The 23,416-nt window shown below is 40.9% G+C and overlaps 1 protein-coding gene across 2 annotated transcripts in view; it reads left to right on the top strand.

Moving 5' to 3' along the window:
* The first annotated feature begins 6,689 nt into the window (after nucleotides 1–6,689).
* The window catches only part of LOC102216115 (glutamate receptor ionotropic, kainate 2), a 65,676-nt gene continuing 48,949 nt past the window's right edge, over nucleotides 6,690–23,416 (top strand). For both annotated transcript variants that reach the window (XM_005731034.1, XM_005731033.1), the window contains exon 1: nucleotides 6,690–7,316. In XM_005731034.1, coding sequence (XP_005731091.1) covers nucleotides 7,193–7,316 — 124 coding nt within the window. In that variant the 5' untranslated portion in view covers nucleotides 6,690–7,192. The remainder of the gene's footprint in view (nucleotides 7,317–23,416) is intronic.

The raw sequence follows: 23,416 nt of genomic DNA, 5'->3' as shown, positions 1-23,416 counted from the left end.
CAGCAACATTTAGATGGTAGGGTCAGAATTTGATGTAAACTATGTGAAAGGGTGGCTCCATCCTGCCTTTTCTCAATGGTTCAAGGTACTAGTGTTGATGTAATGGAGTTGGGGATATTTTCTTGGCACACTTAGTACAAAATGAGCATTGTTTATACACCATAGCCTACCTGACTATTGCTGCTGAAGATGTCTTTCCCTTTATAACCACAGTGGGATCATCTCAAAATGACACTGGTACTCAGATCGTCTCCGCAGTCATCAGATCTCAATCCACTAGAGCACATTTGGGATGTGGTAGAATGGGAAGATTGACATCCTGGATGTGTAGTCGACACATCTGCAGTAACTTTGTGATGTTATAATATCAATATGGAGCAAAATCTCTGAGGAATGTTTCCAGCATCTTTGTATAATCTACAAAAAAAAAAAAAATCAAAGCCCCAAATAAAAAAAAAAACATCTGAAGGCAAAAAGAGGTCCAATCCAGTACTACCATGGTGTACCTAATAAAGTGACTGTTAGATGTATACGCCACAGTGAATGTATGCTGGTGAATGTGTACATTATATTTTAAGTTACTTTAAAAGAAAGTAAGAACATTTATAATGCCTCAGTCACAATTAAGTGACTCAGTAGGCCGTGACTGTGAACCAGTGTGCACGAGAGCACAGCCCCGGAGCTGCTGAGCTAAACAAAAACGTTTCTGTTAATATTTCTGATTACACCTGCGCTTTTCCTTATCTTAAGTCATCTTCTCTATAAAAGACCCATATTGTGAAAATCAAGGTTACAATCACAATGGAGGTGTAGAGGCTGAAATTACTGTGGCAATAACCTCTATTGATTACGACTGTCATTTTACATTGCAGTATAAATGCACTAATATGGTAGGACTGCATTACTACAAAAGCACTGTTTAAATCATTGCATTTGAACCACTGTAAAAATAAATCAATAAATAGAAAAAAATGCATGATTCAAAACATAGCATCATACACCAGAACTGAGAAAAACAAATGCAGAAATGGAGCTTTGATTTTAAAATGTCTGTTTATTGTTTATATTTCAGCAACAGCAGCTCTTAGATATTGTGACTTTCATTCTAATGGGTTTCTTGGGGTGGTAGTTAACAGATTCACCTTACGCTTTGTCTCGTCTCTGGTTTGAGACCAGAATGACACACAAACCAAGATTCAGAGGATTTAAGCTACTATACTCCTTGTGCCAATCCCAAGTTTGGATAAATGGGAGAGCTGTGTCAGGAAAGGCATCTGTGCCAAATCAAATATGCATATCCATCCACTGTGGCGACCCCTTGGGAAATAAGGGCGCAGCCGAAAGGACCCAGATAATGTGTTTCTTAACCTCTACCAGGACTCTTTAAGAGTGGTGCACTCAGTGCTTATTGGGTATTTGACATTTCTTCAAACTACTTTTAAGGTTGAACAGCACCAAATAATTATTATTGATCACACCATCATTAGGGTAACTTCTAACACAGACTACCATTTTGTGCCTGGTAATTCAGCATTTATGGACGGGTAACAAATTCAAGGGAAAGCCTGAGTGCTTAAAACCCACAGTGAGGTGATTCACTTATTCTGTTATGCTGGAGGGAGCACCGTGCTGACATGTTTGGGGTCCACTAGTCACTCAGTACAAAGTTGTTCTGAGTGATCACCTTCATCCTGAAAGGAAACGTTTCCATTCTGATAAGAGGGGTCTGTACTAGGATGACACAGTGCTCATTCATAGGATAAGAGGGGGAGTAACAGAAGGGTTTGATGAGTTGGAAAATGATGTGAATCGTATGCTGTGGTCTTCACCCTCATCAGGTCTCAGCTCAGTGAAAAGCTTTAAGGGTGATTTCGGACAGACATGTTAGACAGCCCTCTCTCCAGCACCTTCATAGAAACACCAGTGACTTAGAAAAATGGTATTCTATTCCTCCTGTGAAGCTCTACCTAAACTGTGGTGGTGGCATGTGGTGACCTAACACATCGATTAGACACTTGATTTTTCCTTCAATTTGCCACGTGTCTACAAATATTGTTAAGCTGTTAGCTTCTTTTATCAATTTAATAACAGAACCACTATTTTCACCTAAGATAGTCAAGTATCCATACTATACCAAGACAGTTTTGGGGTCCAGTGGTTACAAAATAAGACGCTAAATGGCCTGCGTATAATAACCTGACTGGGTAGTGGCACTGTCTGCTACACTGCAGCACCTACTGTGACTAAATAAGGAGACTTCCTCATGCCTACTTTATTTTCATTAACCAATAATGAAATAACTTTAATGTTGACTCACAGATAATATGTAATATAACTCATAATTGGACATTAAATGTTACTTGGTTTTAGCTTCAGTACTTGCACAATAAAATTGTGTCTTAAATAGGCTCAAATATATCATCAAGCCTTTGGGTTATAACCCAAGTGCTGTGTGCTTTTGTTTACAAATGTTATCTAGCTTCATACAAATAGCTTTGGCAGTTGTCTATGTTGTTACGTGATACCTTTGACAACTGATTTTGCATTTCATATAATCCTTACATGATTATCAGCTTATTAAATTAAATCGTTTATTATATATTATGCATGGCATATGCTACTTATGAAATCGCCTACCTTTGCAATCAATTACCTGCAAATAGAAGAAGCTTGCCTCCCAGGTTTTTGCCAGACAGTTTGAACAATAACATTTTTAAATGATCATGCTCTAAAGTTAAACTAGTCATGCAGCAGTTTTGTCTCTTATTCTAACGAAACTGCGACTGAAACTGAACACCTTAGGGTGCGCATCACCTTCATGAAGTGCACCCAACAGGGCAGGCGGGCTAATGTCAGGATCACTGCTCTGTGTGCAGTTCAGTTTAATGGAATCAAAATTTAATTAACGCTGCCTATTTAAAATATTTTGAGCAAAAATTGAGCATACAATATATAATTCATGAAGGCACTACTCACACAGTCTAACTGCATGAAAATTCATGCAGTCGAACTTCATTAGGGTGCATTAATTTTAGTTTCTATAAAGGTATTGAATAGAGTGGCAGATGAGTACAAATTTGATTTTCAAATTATTCTGAGCTGCTGTATCATTAGTTATTCTACAGGGTACAGAGCATTTAGTTATTTGTGACGATCTATCATGGCACATTACCACAATGGGCACAAATTGACCATAGTTCTCAACTATAGTTGCACTGAGTAAATTACCATGCCATTATTGAAAGTAATATGGCAGATAGAAGTTACAGATGGCTGTCACATTATAAAGTCAGAGCGCAGTACCAGAAGTAAGTCTGCCTGAGTCTAGTTGCCGTGGGGGGGATTTGTGGGCATCCATCAGCACTAACTGGAAGTGACAGTGTGCAGAGAGGTCCTAATTACTGTCTCACTTGACTAATTGTCGCCTCTGAAGAATGTATTCCCCACTGAGATCCCACCTCATTGACAATACTGCTCAAGACATATAGACCAGGGCTGCCTTCCCCGCGCTCAAAGGAAGTGTCCACAAATGGGAAATGTAAACACAGTACACTGCGAACTCAGTGCTACTGTCGCTGACAAAAAAAGAACAGGTTCAAATCATCTTTGTGAGTTCCAATGAAGAAAGAGTATGTGTTCCTTGTAGGGGCCCTTGTGTGGCTCACCAAAGTGTTAGTTACAGTCATCACGGAACAATGTGCTGATGAATTGAGACCATTGTTACCTTTCTGGAGCCAACCATGTTAAAATAACTTGGGGTATTCAAAATAATGCTGTAGAGATGAGTCTTTAGTGCTGGGCTACTAAACTGAATGAATGTCTTCTCTTTCAAGGTCTTACCATTCAAAGTGCATCAGCTTCTCGTTTCCATGGTTTCCCCTCTCTGCGCCAATGCTATCTTTCCACCACTATGCCTGCGCGGGAGAGAGCGAGAGGGGGAGAGAGAAAGCGAGGGAGAGAGAGAGAGAAAGAGAGAGAGAATGACAGAGGGCTTTCAGCAGTGGTTATCTCTCCTTTGCATAAAGTCCCCTTTGCATTACTCAGTGCATGAATGGCGTTTGAATAAACACACCAGCCAGCTCATATGGAACCCTCCACGGGTTACAAGCGAGTGGGTGTGTATAAACTCATCTAATTTGTGGTCTTCTTCAAAAATGACAAGGTTTGATCATAGATGGAAGAAAGTACATTTCCCAAATGGCACAAGGGTATTTTCCTATTAGTCACAACAAGCTAAAGGAGCAAGAGTCATTTAACATCATAATGTGGCAATTATTTGATATTCCCATCTCCTTTCCCCTTTTATAACTGGTTCACACACAGTTATCTCCACCTGAGCGGCTTTCAGGGAAGTGAAAAAGGGTGTTAACCTGAGACATCTAATTGAAAACGAAGATCAAGATCAACACAGAAAGCATTAATCTAGTGCAGTGGAAATTGTATGTTTGCCCATGCATTCCCTGTGTTCGGGCTTAAAATATTATTTAGATTCTTGATTAGAAAATTAAGTCGCAATCATTTCTTGCTGCATTAATTTGCATGCATTGAGTGAGGAGGTACCTGAGGACTTAACGCATTTGCAACGCCTTAGTATTAGGCCAGAGGGCGCTTTAATTTTAAAAGGAAAACAGCGTGCCTGTCAGTTGATGTCTTCTCTCGGAGCTCAATAAGCATTCCTTTCATGCTGTGTGAAGCTCTGCTGACTTATATGGAAACCCTGAATTTCTCCATAATTATGCTAATGGTCCAGATGGTAGCATCACGAGTGCCATTCTCTTTGATATTCTCACACTGCAGAGGGCTGGTGTGCAGACCCACGCAAACCAACACACGCTCAAAGTCAGTGTTCACACCACCTACTTGAGCCCATGTAAATTAATTCGCGGATCCTTTAGCTGAAAAAAGCCCACTCGTCACTATTAAATGCATGTGCTCGTATTTGTTTTGGGGATTTGGCAATTCTTGTAAAGTACAATAGAGTCGCACTTCAACAAAAGGCGGGTGTAGGTGTCAGTATCCTTTATTTATCTACACATTTGCTCATGATTTACTACGATTTTTACAGTCTAATAAAAAGAACAATAAACGGCGATGTGAGTGCACTTCAAGAACATTTCAGTGACATTTGTGAAGGTTGAAAAAAAAAGCATGCCAAGGTCATACACTGTAAGGCCATGAATAAATATTCCAGCGAATTTTATTTTAGAGTCGTCCGCCCCCCCCCCTTAACCACACACTCGCGCACAAACATACACATACGCGCGCACAGGCCAGCCATTCACTCACTCGAGCCACACAATAACTGTGTTCATCCAGGCTTGGACTCTGGTGGCGCCCATCAAAGAGCTCCTTTCACATCTCCGTGGGGATTAAATGGGACCTCCACCCTTTCTGGGCGGCTGTGCGCCGTTCTACCTATACCTCCAGCTGATGCACTGGCCCATGAAGAACTGCCCATTTAGGGCGGATGCTGATAAGGTGCATGTAGTGTTAAATCAATAGCACAGGCCTATACGCAAGAGCGGCAGATATCCATCTTCTCGGTGCAATGCATAGCATAGGATAGAGGCTGTTTTTGAACCCGTTAATCAGATAGAAACGCGATATGCTCAGCAGATATTGGATGTCTTTCCCCGTGAAATTTAACCAGCGGTGGAGTCTTTGTGTGTATGACGCACACACCTTCACTTCGGAGGATGGCTCGCACTTGAGAACAGTCTGTTGCTGGAAGGCTTTCAAGTCTAAAGTGGAGTTATTTGCATAGGTTAAATATTCGTGCCTTTCAGCAGCTTCTGTCGATATTACGGATTTGCTGTTCTGCCAATTTTAATTCCTTTCATTCCACTCCTCCCACATTTCTGGAATGATGGTGAAAATTGTCGGAAGGTTGATGCTTGAAATCCCGTAAAAGAGCTTCTGAAAGGGAAGTCACGAATGACAAAACACAAAGTGGGCCCACATATCCCACTGGGGTGCAAAGGAGGAGGGGGGGGGAATCAGTGCAAAGCTATCCTGCTGACATCACATCGCTTGTGCACGGTGCATGGCCATTTAGAGCGGTGTATAAGCTTTACAGTGTTTTCTTTATCTGCCGAATTCAGCAAAAATACCTGAAGTGCTAAATCACTGCTGGTTGTTTGAACCCTGAGTGAGATTGCTGCTTATTTCTTTGACTAGACTGTCTCTGGCCGTGGTGCTGAAGAGAGATCAAGCGGAAACGTACTAATCGAGTGTTAAATAGAGTTAACATTTGCCCTTTATCACATGCCACTTCGGTTACAAGATAATTTAATTTGATCAGTGGCATAACTTTGTTTGATAATTATATAGTCCAGAGCCTCCTGTCTCAGATTTACTTTGCCTTCATGGGTGCATTCAAACCTGGTAGTGATTTGAACTGGTTGCAAAAGTTAGCTACCATTACCGTGTGCACTTTAACGATTGCACATTTATAGACACACCTATAAATGCCTGCGAACTTGGTGGGCAAGTTATGAGAGGAAACTGGGAAACAGCTTCCTAGAAACGTGGTACGAAGAGAGAATTAAAGTTTTACACTGCTAGCTTTCAATTATTTTTCTCCCTTATTCCGCCATTCCATCCCTCTATTTCCCTCCTCCCTGCTCGGCATGTCTCTCCGTCTTTCTATCTGTAGTCTATCTCCATCTCCCCTTTCTCCCCTTCTCTCTCAGTCGCGCTCACTCTCTCTCGCTCTCTGTTGCGCGTTCACAATACTAACCTTGGCTCGACGTCAGAGCCTGTGCAGCAGTGCAGTATAATGGGAGCGCAAGGAACCCAGAGCGCCTCATAGGGGGGTGCATATCGCTGCTGTATCCTCTGCTTGGCGCTGTCTAGCTCCTTTCCAACCCACTCCAGTTCCTCACCTATAGCCCATGCTTGGGCTCCCTCCTCCCCACTGGATCCGTACCCTTCGACATGGATGTCCCGCCGTCCCGCGACCCCGAGGATTGCTGTTTCTTGGCGCAGTGAAGAAGGAAGAGGAGAACGGGAAGGGGAAGGAATCATGCCGGGACTGCTAATGGATTTAGGGAAAGCGCAAGTGACCATGCCGTGATCTTGCGCATCCAGGGCCGCCGTTACCCTGCCTTGCCCAACAACCGTAGAAGAATTACGAGGGAATCGAACCCGCGCACCGAGGGGAATAACCACTGTGCATTTTTTTTTAAACAACATGAAGATTACCTCCCATCATCTGATGATAACCAGTCTTGCTTTCAGGTCCAACCTCAGGCTGATCCCGCTTCTGCTGCTGTTTCTTGGTTACTCTCGCGGGATGCCACACGTTTTAAGATTTGGTAAGTAATCTGTTTATAACAATGTATCATCGACGTTACGATGTCTAATCACAACAACTACTCATAAGATTGGCCACAGCGGCACGACACATTGGTGGGATGCAGGCTGTGGAGATATTTTTGTCCCACTTTTGTCACGTTTTCCGTTAAGAGTTTGCAAATAATATCGTCTGCACTTTTAAAATAGCGTTTAGCTCGGCGAATATTTCATAGTGTGCCTTTATAATGTCACTGTATTTCGTAACAGTGTCTTCGTGGGGTTTTACTTAGTGCTTCATACGATCGGCGACGAATGACGCTTTCCAGTGAACTTGAAATCACCGTTACAGTAACTCTGGATGCTTAAAGGCAGGAGTAGTTTATGCAACAGTTCACGGCTATGAAGCTCACCACCAGAGCCGCCGCTTAAATCTCCTCACCCTGCATCCTGAATCATCCCGTAGGTCTTTTAAACTGCTGACTCTCCAACGCATCCTCTGCAGTGAATGTTTACATGTAACCATTAGCTTGCTTTCCGAGAGTGGATCAATTATTGATCTGTGAAAAGTGTCGATCAATGCGCCGGGCAACGGGCTACTTTATATCCGAAATCAGAGCGAAGAGCTTCCCATCAGGGAATTCCCACGATTTTGCTTAATTCACACGGTTGTTGCCGTTTAAACAGATACTTGCTTGTTTCCAGTGCTCACTGGATGTGCCCTTACCCAACACTGTGTCTCAGATTAGCTGTGTAATTCGGTAGTCTAAAAGTTGAGGCACTCCTTTAAAAAATATCCTGGTGAGTTAATTAGACACTTTAAAAGGATTAAAGAAGTAATTCTTCAACACTTGCCACTACGGCGAATTTTCCCCGGTACATAACTTCAAAACAGTGCCATTAACGCCCGTGTTCCTGTCTGAAAGTCACTAAATCGCAGCCTCCCGTGGCTTCCTCTGATGCTTAATTAGATCCGTCTCAGGGTGGCTCTTTCTGCCGCTCTCTGTTGCATTTACAGAGAACATCTTGGAGTGACAGGGGAGCCGCCACGACAGCGGATGTCATCAAGTGTTGACAACACATCCTTACAATCCCCAGTTCTCCTGAGGGTCCTGTTTAAGAGTCAGGCCGCGTCCGCAAGAGCCGCCGCTATGGCAACGGGATGTGCTTGTCTTCCTGCTTCTTCCTCAGCAAGACGCGCGATTTCCCGTCTCGCGTGTTCCCTGACAGACGCCGGGCGTCTATTCAGTAATCCTCGGAGGACGGTAAAGTCCTTGCACTGGCTAATAGCAAAGTTTTCAAGGCGGCAAATAATATCGAACATTCCCAAGAGACAAAATCCAGATATCATTCTGACCATGGTTACCGCTTTATGCATATTTATTGTTCGTGTGTGCGTGTTTTATCAGTGCAAAGGTTAGACGTGTACCTCCCCATACCAAAGATGTCGCCTGTGCTAACAAGCTGGATCTGTAAGGCATCTGGTATCAGCAAGACAGACAGAACCATGTAAGATAAGAGGTGTTTCGTGTCACTGAGATCTTTTGCCCTGGGTGAACCCATGCTTGATATTTTCTCCTTCTTCTGGTGGAAGTGACAGTCAGAGCGCCTGGCACGCGTCTACGAGCCGGGGCTCTGTCCGTGGTCCTGAACAAGCGCTTGTTTAGTCGCACGGACTTGGCAGCACGGCCGCCTGTTGCTGAACAACTCTTCCTTTTCACAACACACTGATGCACCTTCTATAAACGACTTAGTCTTTGTTTTTTGTTTTTTTGTTTGTTTTTTTATGCACTATAATATCTGTCATTCAAGCGCCACACACGCTCTATTGTAAAATGGCTCCATTTTCTGCACTGTAATTCATTCTCCTTAGAAAAATAAGTTTATGTGTCTGTATTTGCTTCTGAAAGAGCCGAGTTTCCTAAAGAGAAATATAGTTAAATTAGAGATTTATGTATCAGCTTATATAAAAAATAACACAACATGTCAGTCATGCATGCACACGGGAGAATTACAAATCCCTTTAAAGACATTAGAGTCCATCCAGTACATTTCTTGTCCTGGAGGATGTGCTTACTCAGCAGATAATCCCAGCTGCTCCTGCAGAAGGCTGGCTAAATGAGGAGGTCAGCTCCCCTGGGTCCGTCTGTTCCTTTCCTGCCCCAAGATCCCTTTTGCCCAGACAGGCGGCTCACATTGTAAAAACCACTGTTCTCCTGTCAGGCTGAGACCTCTACACAAAGACACACTGTAACACTACGGCATAGTCAACCTTTTGCATTCATAGCTCCAGTCTCACCATGTAGAGCGACAAGTGTCGGAGGAGAAAGAAAAAAAAAAAACAGTGTTCAGGCCACCAGCTGCAGGCAAATATGCTGAGCCCATTCCCATACTGAGTTGAGTTATTATGTTCAGTGTTCCTCATTTATAAATCTTACAGGTAATTTATTTAGTTAGATGCAGAAAATAGAGCCAGCCCATACAAGTTGTAATAAAAAACCTCTTGAGAAAAGATTCTCTCTTCATTACTACTTCACATTTGCCTTCTGGGAGCACTGAATTACACTTTTTTTAGCTACTGATGTTGCTAAGGGTCTTTGGGATAGAGAACAAAATGTTTCTGTCGTTTAATTTTCTTTTCCCACCCTTACAATGAAGGCTGCACACATAAATATGCAAAATGCCCGTTTTGAATATAATCTGAAACACAACTGCTTAAAATACATAAAATTCCAATTGTGTAGAAACATCTGAACTAGCTTCCTGAAATAATTAAATAGCTTAGTGTCAGACGCTTCTAAAGCTCAGTTTTTCTCACTCACAGATGGCCTGTTAAAATTCAGTGAAGTGGAAATTCAATGTTTTCTTTCAAATCTGTCCCATAACCTGAAGGATCTCATTTTATTTTTTTTATTTTTTCCATGCAAATAACATTTTGTGCATGATCCTATTTAGCTGCCCCCAAATGTTCTGTCACACAAGCAGTGAGTCATCACATCTGCTATTCCAACCCAGATGACTTTGACTTACAGACCCGCATGTTATTCTAAAAATAAAGAAATTCAGTTGGAGACATATCAACAGTGAAACTGAGACCGCCTTTTAATTCTGATGTCCGTAGTCGGTCTGTGACTGTGAGGTTGAGTGATAACCTTATCACTGCCATTTGGAAGCAGCGCTGGCAGATGCAGTGTGTCCCTGGGCTGTCAACTCCTGCTGAAAGCATTGTTGACTCAGAGATACTCATTTCATTTGTTTATTTCCTGCTTATACTTATATTTCCCCAGTACAGACGTGTGGGAATATTTATGACTAAAACACAACATTCTTTTTCATTTTGGAAAGGAAATCAAGCTTTTTTTTCCCAGTCCACTGGCAAAAGACACAATCCCCTCGGGTAGAAGAGAAGTTTATCTAACTCCTTCCACAATGCTGTGCCAGAATATAGGCTCTCTTTTGGGTGTCTAATATTTAAACCGCTTTATCCCCTCGTGGTGGTAAAATTAGAAGGTTGTTGAAAACGAGCAAGGATAGAGGGAACACATTCAATGGGAGTTTGTGGTTAATTGACTTTATTTGCTTTTGCTTTCTGCCAGCCTGAATTATCAGCATGCTAGAGTTTAGTTTAGGATTGCAGGAATTATGGCTAACACCCTGTGCCCTGGCCCACTGCCAGCATGTTCACAGCAAACATATTTAAAATGGGCACAAAGCTGCTTAAAATATTCACGTGTCACTTGACCCAATCAAAGCTTATAGAAATATGAAACTATCTCTGCTCGCAAATGATTTCCATGGTATAAAAATACCCACCGTGGGTTTCAAGAACAAAGAGGAGATCTGTCTTACATTAGCATGCAGCACCACACATGGGCTTGAAGCAGAGAACTATCTAGATGGATTTCTAAAACATGTTTACAGTCCAGAGTCTTTGAAGGTCTTGCTGTCATGCCTCAGTTACAAAAGGCTCAATGGTGATTAATTCAGGGTACATATTTCTTGCCATTTTGAAATGGCAAATATCTTTGAGGTATGAAATTAGTTTTTTTTTTTCTTAGCATTAAGTCTTTTTCTTTTCTTTTTTTCTTTTCTTTTTTTTTTTTGAGGTTTACCAGCAACTTTTGAAAAGATTATTTACATTGAAGGAGGCTTTAGCTGATTGACCTTGTTTGCAATGTAATCCTTTCTTGCATAACAGCCTCTTTTAACACAGTCTGCTTTTATTTATTTATTTTTTTGTTGAAAATCAAACAGAATAAATCTGAGACCTGTGCTCCTTTACTTCCCAGCGCAAGGCTTGCCTTATGTATCGGCTTTCATTATTCACAGTCTGTCACTCTTTGTCGTTGTCACACAGGGATTTTGCCGGGTATCAGAAGGGTTAGAGGTTATATGTGCAATTGCTCTGTGAAACTGTCCCTTGAGAAGAGCCTACAGCACGTCTTGCTGCGTTGCTGCTGTGGCTCGGAGCCGACTGAAGGTCGGCGCTGAAAGCACTCACAGGGAATAATTTTTTCTTTTCCTTTTTTCTTTTGCATCTTTTAATACATGTGGGACTGTCCTTCTCGCTATCTCACCAAGGGAGCTGGAAGTAAATTTGAAGTCACTGAGAGGTGTAAGAAAAACAAGAGTGTTTGTTAGAGAGGAAAAGAGAGAGAAAGAGAGAGTCTGTGTAAAGTGTGAGTGAGATGAAAAAACAGTGAGTGTTGAGGCGTATACAGAGTAAAGATAGATTAGTTTGCCTCAGAGCGGTCCACTCTCAGCCCACTCTCAGTTGTGGTCTTTTATTACGGTTTTTTGATGGCTTCTATGAAGAGAGACGGAAAGGACAGTAGAGTATGTGGAAATGTAGTGGGAGGCCAGGAGTCATGCACTGCATCTCTGAATAAATGTCAGCAGTATCATATTAGCAAGTTGAAATTTTGCCTGGGACTGCAGATATGCATGAAATAGCTTTTATAGGAGTGAAAAACTGAAAATAGGTTGGTAACACAAATGTCCTTGTAGTTCCTTAGAAGAACTAAAACCCAAAATGTGTTTTCATTAGCCAGTCGTGTGGACATGTTGGGTTTGTCTCCACTTCAAATAGACTATAAAATAGTGTGAATCAATAAAAATCAGCATGCTGGGTTGCTTCGTTGAATATTGATAAAGGAAGGAAAACTGGCAGCATAGCAAATAAGGAGTGCCAAATCCCGGATGTCCCCTTTTCGTGTATCACAGGTTACCATCTGTGAGAATACAAACATGAATATTACAAAATAAAAAGCAAATGTGTGCTCAAAGCAGAATATGAGGGATTGTGCTAATATTGCATTGTGCTGTGAATTAATGACTTAAACAGCCACAAGCAGCAGCAGCGTGAGCAGGACCACATGGTTTTGAAGTGTTCCACACTTCTGAACTGGCTGTACTTCCAGTGTTGTCACAGGAGACCACTCAGGAGCAGGAACAACATGTCATGTTTTGTGTTTTACTGTAACAGGAGGTAAAAGGTGCAAGATCTTTAACTTTATACTAGCTCAAGTGCACTAATTGCCTTTTAAGTGATTGCTTAATAGAAAGAAAATAAAACCTGGCTTGTCACCTGTTTATTACGGTAAGATGGCAACGGGGCTAATTGTTAGTAAATGTTTACAGTGTATTTGTTGTATGATTAATGCATTAAGACAGTCTCTGATTGCCTTTTGTTGGTCGTGGGTTGTTTTTTTGTTTTTTTTTTGTTTTTTTGCCGAAGGGCTTGTTTACCAATATGTACTCATAGTTTTAGTGTTTTAAAGCTGTGCCTTAAGTTGAGGCAGTCAGATGTGAATTTCAAACACACAGATCAGGTAAACATTTCTGAAGGCATATATGCCATAAACGATAGCATTGACGTCCAAACTACATGGGATTCTGAAGTCAATCGATTGCAGAAAGCCCTCCGGCTGTGTTGGCTATGATGCAAGGCACCGAACAGGTCAGGATGTGGTGATTCACCTTCATTTCCAGCCAGCTGGATAAAGGAATAAAAGAAGGAGCAGAGCTATGGGTTGAAGGAAAGAAAGCAAAATTCGGGCTCCCATTGACAGCATAGAATGTCAGATGTATGAACATTTCTCTGTGTGAACCAAGGACACAGGGGGAAATGGGCTCTGTGGGAGGACATATTGAGGCAGGCTTACTTAAAATCATGTTCTTTGAACCAGCATGACGCTCCATTGTCAAGGCTGCACAAGGGCTATGCAAAATGCCTCCCCCTGCAATGTTGAATTTATTTTTTCTCTGCTTTCACTCAGAGGGTTTGTAAGTGTTTGGGTAGCTTTCTGATGTTGTTTTGATGACAGTTTTGAATGAAAAGATGAGATTAGGCATATGTGAGGGGGGAAAAAACTGCAACAGTATAGGAAAGCCTAAGAATTATTAAATAAAGCAAAATAAACCACAGAGTTTGCAAAAGCATTTTTTGAGGCTTTAATAAGATAAGATAAGGCTTTAATGCTACCTGGCTTGGCTGCAGTAGGTTTTGATTGTGTTTTGCTGTTTGTCATCCACGCTCAGAGACAATCCAATTGAAATGACCTACTAAATCTGGCCCTTCTCCAAACATAACAGTGGACTGGAATAGGCTTGGTTTGATATTCCCATCTTGCACAATTTATTTTAAGAGCCTGAAGAGACATAATGAAGCCAATTGCTTCCATTTCTCTTACACAGCTTCCCATGAGATATACCCACAGCTTTTTAAAAATGACAAAGAACCCTGAATTTGCTACCCAACAGAGTTCGATTGAATGTGGGAAATGGTGAAATTACCTTAAAAAATAAGAAGCAGCAGATCAGGAGAAAGATTAAAGCAGGAGCCTTCATTTTTCACCCATTTCACCTCTTTAGCCTTTTTGCTTTTATCCTGAAAAGATGTTTTCTTATTTAGTTTGAAAAACTACACAACTGCACATATTTGAGGAGCTTTGCTTTTTAATCTGCTTTTTTTTATCACTTGCCCTCTGGCTATTTTCCTGCTAAAGTCAGTGTGCGAGTCTCTTTCATTTCTTTCTCTCTTTGCTACTGCGCAGCTGCCTGTGTTTGCAGAACAAGCAAGACAAATTGACACACCTTTGCAGCAAAGTGTACCTGTAGCTCTGATTATCAGCTAGCTTGTGTACAACAGTGGCTGATGGGAGGCTGATGAACCCAAACTAGGAGCTGACATTTTCCTGCCCTGTGGCTGAGGGAGAGAGGAGGGGTGCAGGTGTCCGTTCGGGTCTAATGCACCATCCATTCAGTCGTTTAATTGAGTGTCTTTTATCTGCCTCCGGTGACCTCTTTTATTCTCAATTTCTCCCTCTTCGTTTCCTTCCCTCATCTATTTTTTCTGTGCCCCACCCAGCTCTCTCTTCTTCTGTCTCTCTCTTTTCTTCCCAAGTCAAAATTCCTCTTTTTGCTTGTTTGACAGCACACCCATCTACCTGCATCTAGCTCTGACTTTAGACATAATGGCCTGCTGTTTTCTAAACCAATCTGATGGGCTGTGAGGAGACAGTATCATGCTGAGGTGCACTTTCAGCATCGAATTAATATCCAGAAAATAGACTTTTCTGTCCATTTTCCTCTTATTTTCTCCATTTCTTTGCCTTTGTCCTTCACTGCCCTTCCTCTCCATGTCGTCTTTGTTTCCCCTTTGGCTTTCAGCTTGTCTGCTTGTCATTCCTCTACTTTGTTCTGTCTCACTGCGATCAAACCTTACTTCTCCCTGTCTCCTGATCTCAGCGTCCTTGCACACAATGATGAAAATCCCCGTACTTTGGCATACAAAGTTGAAATCTCAATTTCAAAGCAAGGAATACCTTTTCAGTCGAATATTTTCATTTTCGTACACCCAGTCTGGAAAAGGAACATTGTATTTGGGCTTTTATCACCATTTAAATTGTGCCCAACATATAGAGCATGTGCTATTATTATTACCTCTACACTCTCCATTTCATTTTCACAGCAGAAATAGCTCTGGTTAACTAATATAGATTTACTGCAGAGGAAAAACACTCTTGTTTTAACGCATTGCAACCCACTAGCTGTTAGTGCTGTTAATGCAATCTTATCCACTTATCCACTGCACATATGTTTTTCTTTCTTTTTTTCCCTCAATATCTTTTTGGCTTGTTAAAGTTTCCAGGCATCCATGTCATTATCTCCCTGAAAACAATAATGCCCTTCTTTGCAAAGATCTCTAAATTTATGAAGATTAAAAATTATTATAATTAGATTCAGTAAATCCAGCGAACGGGCTCATTTTTCTACCCTTCTCCATCGCCCTGTGAAAGCCCAACTGTTAGAATTAAAGAGCTGCCTCCTGAATTAATTCTTGACCTTTGCCTCTAACGGGAGATAACATCTGCCCTTCTACAAGAAAGAAAGTCTAATTTACTAGCCATTTTGTTCAAAATTACATTGGTAAGGGTGTAATACAGGGCCATTTTGATGAACAAGAGAACAGTGCGAATTAGAATGAGTGCAGCAAAAGGAGCAAGGAGGACAATAGACTCTCATATAATTTGCCGAGACTTAATTGCAGCATTATAAATTGAACTTCTTTTTGGCTCTGCACCAGGGCTGGATACATATGATAAATGTTATATGTGTTGTAAGTTAAGGCTATCCTGTTAAAATATTCTCCCTATATCGGAGTGTTTTTAGCGCCTGAAATGAAATGTTAAGAAATGGTGCGATAGTGAGATGAGTGTCTTAACACCCTGCTTTTTGGCAAGTATGCTGGAGACAGTTAGAAATCCCTATGCTTAACTTTTAAGACTGTGAGATTACTGTTAGTCAAGTTCTTATCTATATTTATTTTGTTGAGTGATACAGCTTGAGGGCTGAAGTATCCAGGGACGCTCAACACACCCAATCCATCCTGCATTACGCTTCCCAGTTGCGATGCCGTAAATGGCGATATTATCACAGTGGGGAAAATTAATATAAACCAAGGATGCACATGCATGGTCACAATGTTCTCCAGGCTGGACTCCTTTAGCCTGCAGTGGATAATTAGCATCTCTCACACGTGCTTAGGCTTGATTAAAACTCAGTTTACAGTGAGCAGTGCTGTGAGGTCGCCATCTGTCACCTGCCGAGGCCACCATGAGATGTACTCTAGTCTGAGGGAGTGAGAAAGACCCTGTGTGTGTGTTTGTGTGGGTTTGTTTCATAGAGTAGAGAAAAAGATGAGGCATACGAAGAGAAATGGCAAAGACAGGTGAGGCATGAAGCAGCAGGAAACATTCTATTAAATAAGTTGCGCTGCTCAGTCCCTATGGCCTGTATATTAGACACAAATCACATATTTTCTGTGTGGGCAGAAAAAGTGTCTGACTGCACTTTTGAGATTTGTATTATTTACGTGAACTGCATAACCTTGTGACTGCAGTTTTAGGAATGCTCATGTTTATACATGGAATTCAGATGGGAAGTCTGAGAGCTCTAAGGCTCATAAAACCTACAGTGTGTGAAAGCCACTGTATTTTTCCCCAAATGCATGTGCATTAGTCAAATAAGACTTTTTGTTTTACCCCCCTCTAAAATACAGAATAAAAATACAATGCTGCAGCTGTAATATAAAGTACATCACAACTGCAAAGTGTATATTTGTTCTGATGATGATGAACCAAAGACATTTACATACCTCACCACAAAATGTGGAAACAATGCACATAGACTTTTTTTCCCCCACAAATAAATAAATAAATCTTATTTCCATAGTATCCTGAATATTTCATGGTATACCCTGGAACAGTTGGGCAGGTGGGAAGAATGCATTAAAAAATCATGCTGCAGCAATGAGGGGGCCAAGCACCTCACCGAGGCATAGTTTTCACAACCTTGGTAAGGGTTGCCGAGTCTGTACACCAAGTTTGGTGTTAACACACTTGCTGAGATATGATCTTCTTTCTTGGGATGTACTGCTCCGATTTTTTCCATTTCTGATATGATACAGAAACCTTGGCTTCAGGTAGCTGCTGATACCACGTACTGCTCCGGAACCAGTGTTAAATTAGTAAGCTTTTCTCCTCACTGTGAGGCCGGGAATCTTTTATATGTAAGGCAGCATCCGAGCTCAACATGAAGATTGCTTTGCAAACTTTATAAAATATAATAAAATAAAATACGACAAATAAGTACGTCAAGGAATGTAAATTTACTGAATTGGTATTCATTAGTGAAATGCTAAATTACACAAGCCAATGAAAAGTTACAAAAGAAAATTACCAGTGTAATTAAAGCCTCTGATTGGTGCATCCCTACATATCTTTACAGATTTTGATTGGCTGTAATGCTTTGGTAATGTAATGTTTAAATCCAGATACTCCATTTAAAAAAAAAAAAAAGGATTTGAAAAAAAAATCCTCTACTTGATCCAAGGAGACCAGTGACCATATTTTGTCAATTTAGCATAGGTAACCAAAGTTATGTGCATAAGTGCACCTCCAACTTTGGCTTGTTCATGGCCCTCAAAGCACAGACGTTAAGATAGTAGACAGTTCCCAGTCAGGATGGTGAATTTCACAATGTTTTGCCATGACAGAACTGACTCCAATGGCAGCAAAAGAGGAAGATGTGATCATGTACATAAGAAAACGTAGAAGCCCAATTTAATCCAAAGCACTGTTGCCTGTCACCCAATAAACTCCCAGTCTCTGTATCTGTCACAGAGGCGAGAAAAAAAAAAGCCTTTCAATGTTCCCCACAGAGAAACAACATAAAGACAACTGAAAGCTATTTGCCTGCGAAGAGTGAAAATGACTCCTCTTCCCGAGGCACCACTGAATGATGCCTCAGCAAGAGCTCAAAGGTGTTACCACCTGTGTACATCTCATATTACAACAACCATAATGTCTTTTGTTGTGTACCTCTGATGATTTGTGTGTAGCAGAAGTGTCAGCAGATATTTTCTGAAATACCTCTCATCTAACCACCCCCATGGAAAATAGGGAATTGTCATTAGATTGTTTTAAACCATTTTTAATACGTTCTAATATACATACAGTTCTGATAATATATAAAATATTAATGTAGCCCGAAATGTAATTATCTCCTCTTGTTCTGTAATGTTAATAAATCATTTTGGGGTAAAAAATTATTTCTCTGCATGCCTTTTTGGGAAGAGATTCTCACAGGGGGTGTGCAGTGTGCAATGTGGGAAACAGATTTGTGATACTAACTGAAATTTTAAAGCAATTTTTAAAAAATAAAGTAACCCTTATTAGTATTAAACTCCTTTGTGACCTTTTTATGGGTTTATAAGGAGCTTTTTAACAAGCTTCGTAGCATGTATCTATGTGAGCGTGTTTGGTCATACAGCAAAACAACCACAGAATGTGTTTCTTTAGGGAGGTTGTGCAATCTCAAGTGCAGGCACATATTTTCTGTGAATAGTCAGAATGTGTGTGTGCACCCTTATATGCCTATGTGTGCAGGCGAGTGTGAGCACTTAGTGCTTATACATCTTATTTTCACAGTAGTTGGTATTTCTTTTCAGTTGCTTTCACAATTCGAGAGCAGTGAAGAGGCTGGAAACCGCTAGCAGACAGAAGTCATTTAGGAATTCAGCAATTCAAGGCCTGTGGAAGTGTACTCACAGTTTGGCACAATTAGTACCAAAAGGGGTCCCTGCTTGACAAATTAGCACACAAAATGTCAGCCGGTAGTTTAGCACATCCACAATAAGCCCTTGCAAATTAGCACATACTTTGAGGAGGGAGCTGGCACATTATTATGAATAGAGAGAGCCTAGCAAATTAGCACATCTGTTGCCAGCGCCTGGAATTAATACATGTTATATGATCACTGGTTTCCCACTTGGAGCAGGGTCAGGGATGAGGGCCATGGCACACATTCTAATTGAAGACAGTATGTGCTCATTATAAGAGATTGATGAAATTGATCTTTTTGCAATGGATAAGCTCATTATTACTCTGAGTTCAGCTCAAGTTAGGCATCTTTAAATGCTGCAGGCAGGAGCTATAAATTCTCTCATCAGCCACATTTTCCTTGTACTCAGTGGATTCTTGCATGACAGCTTTGTTTAGTTTCAATCTTCGAAGTGCGTGATTGTGTCTGTTTGCACTTGTATGTTCGAGTGTGTGACTCACTCTGAGTCTTAGCATCCAGCAGTGGCAGGTGACAGTCCAGCCCAGTGTCAAGAGGCTTTAAGGTGACAGGAGTGATTCTATTCTGGAGAAAATAGCAACAAGCCAGACAAGCTAGATAAAAACTGTTGTTCACACACAATACCTCCTATGGGTTTCATCTTCAGCTTCGAACGGGTTAGCTGATTATAGATTTGTTTTTTATTGATTGGTAGTACTTGTTTTTTTCCCTTATTTTTCATGCTGTATATCATATTCTGTTTTAACTATGCTTGGTACTTTTGCAGCAAATGTGCATTCCTGATTTTGTGCCACCAGTGACGAACGTCGCAGTTATTTTGATTCACCTAAACGTATTGACTTATCAATCTCTGGCAACCCCTCATCATCTAGTCCTTGATTCGGAGTTATATTTAGGAGCTGCTCATTAACAGCCCGTTAATTATCAGGTCGCTGCTGATTCCTTCCTCATTTGTTCCTCAGCTACATTTCACATGTTGCCTGCATCACACTCTAAAGTGCTACTCTTGGGCTCACTAGACACAACCAAAAATGTATTGAGCATCTTTCTAAACACAATATTGTTTTATTTGCTAGTTTTACAGTTGTCCTCTGTCTTGCTCTTTCAGTATTAATGCTCATCAAGATAATAAGACCATAAAGGATGTAGTTGCCAAACAATGCATTGGCATGTATAGTCTTGGCTACAAAATGTTTAAACACAGCATGCATCTCTTATCGTGCACACAGACTAAAATAGTGAAGAATGTCACACCTCCAAAAGCAATGAATATTTACAAGAAGTATTTGACAAATAAGCCAACATCCTGCAGTGATCCAAATAGTTATAATTTTTGTACAGACTGCAGAAGATTTTTTGTATGATTGGCTGTCATAACACGAGAGCGCTTCCAGCAGAGTTTGAGTATCCTGTGTGCTGGTCAGATTTTCAGGGATCTTCAGGTTGAGATAGAATTGGCTCTTGTGTGGCATAGGAAGGTCAGTCATCAGCTCTAAGAAGGGGAGCTTCAGATTAATGACCAGGGGCGGCGAATCTCTGCAGGCCTTCATGCATCATGTTCCATTCACCGCCAAACATGTCAGGGTGCGCTCCCACTGGGAATTTCAGGGATATTTATGGAGCGTTTCCATCACTTTTGCCTCCTGCCTGTTGCACTGATCCTCTCTGGCTGAAAGATGGAGGAAGGAAGAAACGGGCCAGCGGGTTAGGGTGTGGTAGATGTTGGGGTGTGGTGGGTGGAGGTCTTGCAGCCAGACTGAAGGCTTTCATGCGCATACCTGGGCCATTTGCCTTAGCAACGCGGTTGCTCGCATGTTGCCATGGCAGCCACCCGACTGCCCACTGCCATCCTGCAGCTGCACTGCTGGTCATTAGTCACAGAGACAGGTCGTACACACTATCACAATGCCCTTCCTCCACCAATCAGCTCCTCACATGCCAAAAGTGCCGGTGCCTCTCAGCCATAGCATAGCTGCATGAGTCGCCATGGCAACATATCTAACTCCCATCTCTCATTGTACAAGAGCATCCTTCAGTAGAGAGAGCTAATTGTGCTAAATGTATTTTCATTCACAGTTTGCAATGCTTCGCAAGTGCTCACAATTCAACAAAGTAATAAAAAAAAAGTCTTAGCTTTAATCTTTGTTCCAAACAGCATGTGATCAGCAGATAGACTTTACTGAATGTGATTTTCAAGGTTGTCTGTTACTAGTGTTTTTCAAGTATGCCCTTCAGAGATGTACTTTTTCTGTGTACAGAAGTTAATTTAGAACAAACTTAACTTCTGAGAGATATTAAGCCAGTGAGCAAGTTATTGCATGAATTGTAATCCAAAATACACTTCATTAACAGTGATAAAACATTAAAAGGGAGGAAAGTATACAGACACCCTCCCGCATTACGCTTTGGTCTTGACTTTCCGCTCAGTCTTTCTCTCTTTCTTTCAGTGACACACAGGCACACACATATCCAGGCACACTGAAACACTCCGATCAGCGGGCCCTGTTTTCTCGTCAGAGTGATTATCCAGCTCATAACTCACTCAGAGCTTTCATTTGCACCATAATTCAAACCAATCCCAGTGATGGAAGCTCTATAATTCTTACATGCACACACACACGCACACACACAGGCTGATTATCTCAGCTGCAACTCACACACCTGCAGTCACACGGACCACAAAAACAAGAGAAAGGAGAAGATAAATGCAAATATAATAGGTAGAGTGTTATTAGACTTTAAACAAGGTAAATATACATTAACTCGTATGGGTTTTAATGTCACTTATGTCTCTTGAAAGATGCATAACATCTACTTTGGGAAGGAGCACGAGATGGATTAGTCTCTATAATCAATAGTGCAAATGAAAACCAAGGATTCATGTAGCACATTAGATTCAAAGGAGCACTAACGCAAACGATAACCACTGCTATTCCATTTATTAGCATTTTGAAATTTAACTGTAAATATTTTATGTTATCCTCTGCAGACTTTTATTTAATGTTTCTTCTCTGAGTTCTTAAGGTACATGATTTCTATCAAACCAGTATGCCCAAGACATACAGCTTGCCAGGGAAATCAGATGTGCATAACCTAAAGTCCTTATGCTAATTTTCAACAGCCCAGTGGAGCTCAGCTTGCTCCCTCAGGGCTATACTGTAATAATTATCTATTAGGTCAGACTGACATGATTTCTATCATCTTTAATGGTGATTTTTGGGTATTCGCTCCTTTGAAGATTAATGTGTCATTTCAGTAAAATGAAAAGCCATGAATAGCAACATGTTCGCATCACATCGCTGTATAGGAGGAGGATTTACACATGAAAAAATCATTAACTCAGCTCACTGAGTGACACAGTGACGCTCAGAATGTGTGCTTCATTGCCTTCTTAACTTTGTACATATCTCTTATCACAAACTGCAATGCTGGACTGGGCTATATATAAATGAAAATTCCATAAAATAAAGTAAGAACCCCCAATATATGGCTGTACTGTGGTGACAGTGACAAAGCTCCCTTCCCCGGGTTAATGACATCTTCTTTGCCCTCCTGCTCTCATTTTCTATCACTGCCTGCCATGGCCAGATGCTATTTATAGCTGCTATCTGTTACTGTAAAGCCCTCTTTCTTTCTGTACTCTTTCAAAAAATGTGCCACTCTTTCAGTTTTACTTCCCCCTTTGCTCCGTATAATTGAATCAATAAACAGGCTTTAAAGTTTTTCATTTTGGATTCAGTCAAACTGACTCTCTGTCCTCCAAGAGGATGGGATCCATAGAAGGACTCGTGAACTCTGCTTTCGTCTTCTGGAGTGTTTCTCAGAGCTCCTTTCACAACACCCTTTCATCTTTCCCCCCTCATGCATTCTCTTTTAAGTTTGATTTTTGTATAGCCTTCATGGGATTTAGACCACTTTCAAAGGTGTATCAGCTGTTGAAATGTGTTGTCTTCCTATGTTTTTATTTTCATGTGATTTAATATATTAAGAAGAATAATAACTGTATATGTATAGCACTTAAAAAAACAACACACAGTGACAAAGTGCTTTGCAGTTGGGATAAAAACACATTAAAAGCAAGTGTCCATATTTATACATGCAAACACAGAGTAATATGCTACATAATGCTGCATATCAGACCCCCTTTCACGCGGTTTTACCTCATCCTGTTGATGGATGTGTGAAAATTCTCTCTGACCCCAGTTACACCTGAAATTGCATATGTGCTGAGTGGCTGGCTTGTGGATTAGATGATGTGAACACTGATATATTTTCATAAATGTTCCTAAAACCCATTAAAAACAAAACAAAACAGAACATGCAAATTTGGTGCAATTTTTTATACCCAAATCCAGGAAAACATTTTAAAACTTCCTATGATTCAAAGTTCAAAATGATCCTTTTTTATTCTCCTCTTTGGTGCATTCCCTTAGTTTATCCACTTTGTGAATCAAGCTCCTCTTCCTTTAAGCCAGCGTTC

Source organism: Pundamilia nyererei, unplaced genomic scaffold, assembly GCF_000239375.1.
Source record: "Pundamilia nyererei isolate P.nyererei 1_Seehausen unplaced genomic scaffold, PunNye1.0 scaffold00041, whole genome shotgun sequence".
Taxonomy (NCBI): Eukaryota; Metazoa; Chordata; class Actinopteri; order Cichliformes; family Cichlidae; genus Pundamilia; species Pundamilia nyererei.
The sequence above is the reverse complement of the archived record's forward strand: the minus strand, read 5'-3'. Positions and strand labels throughout refer to the sequence as shown.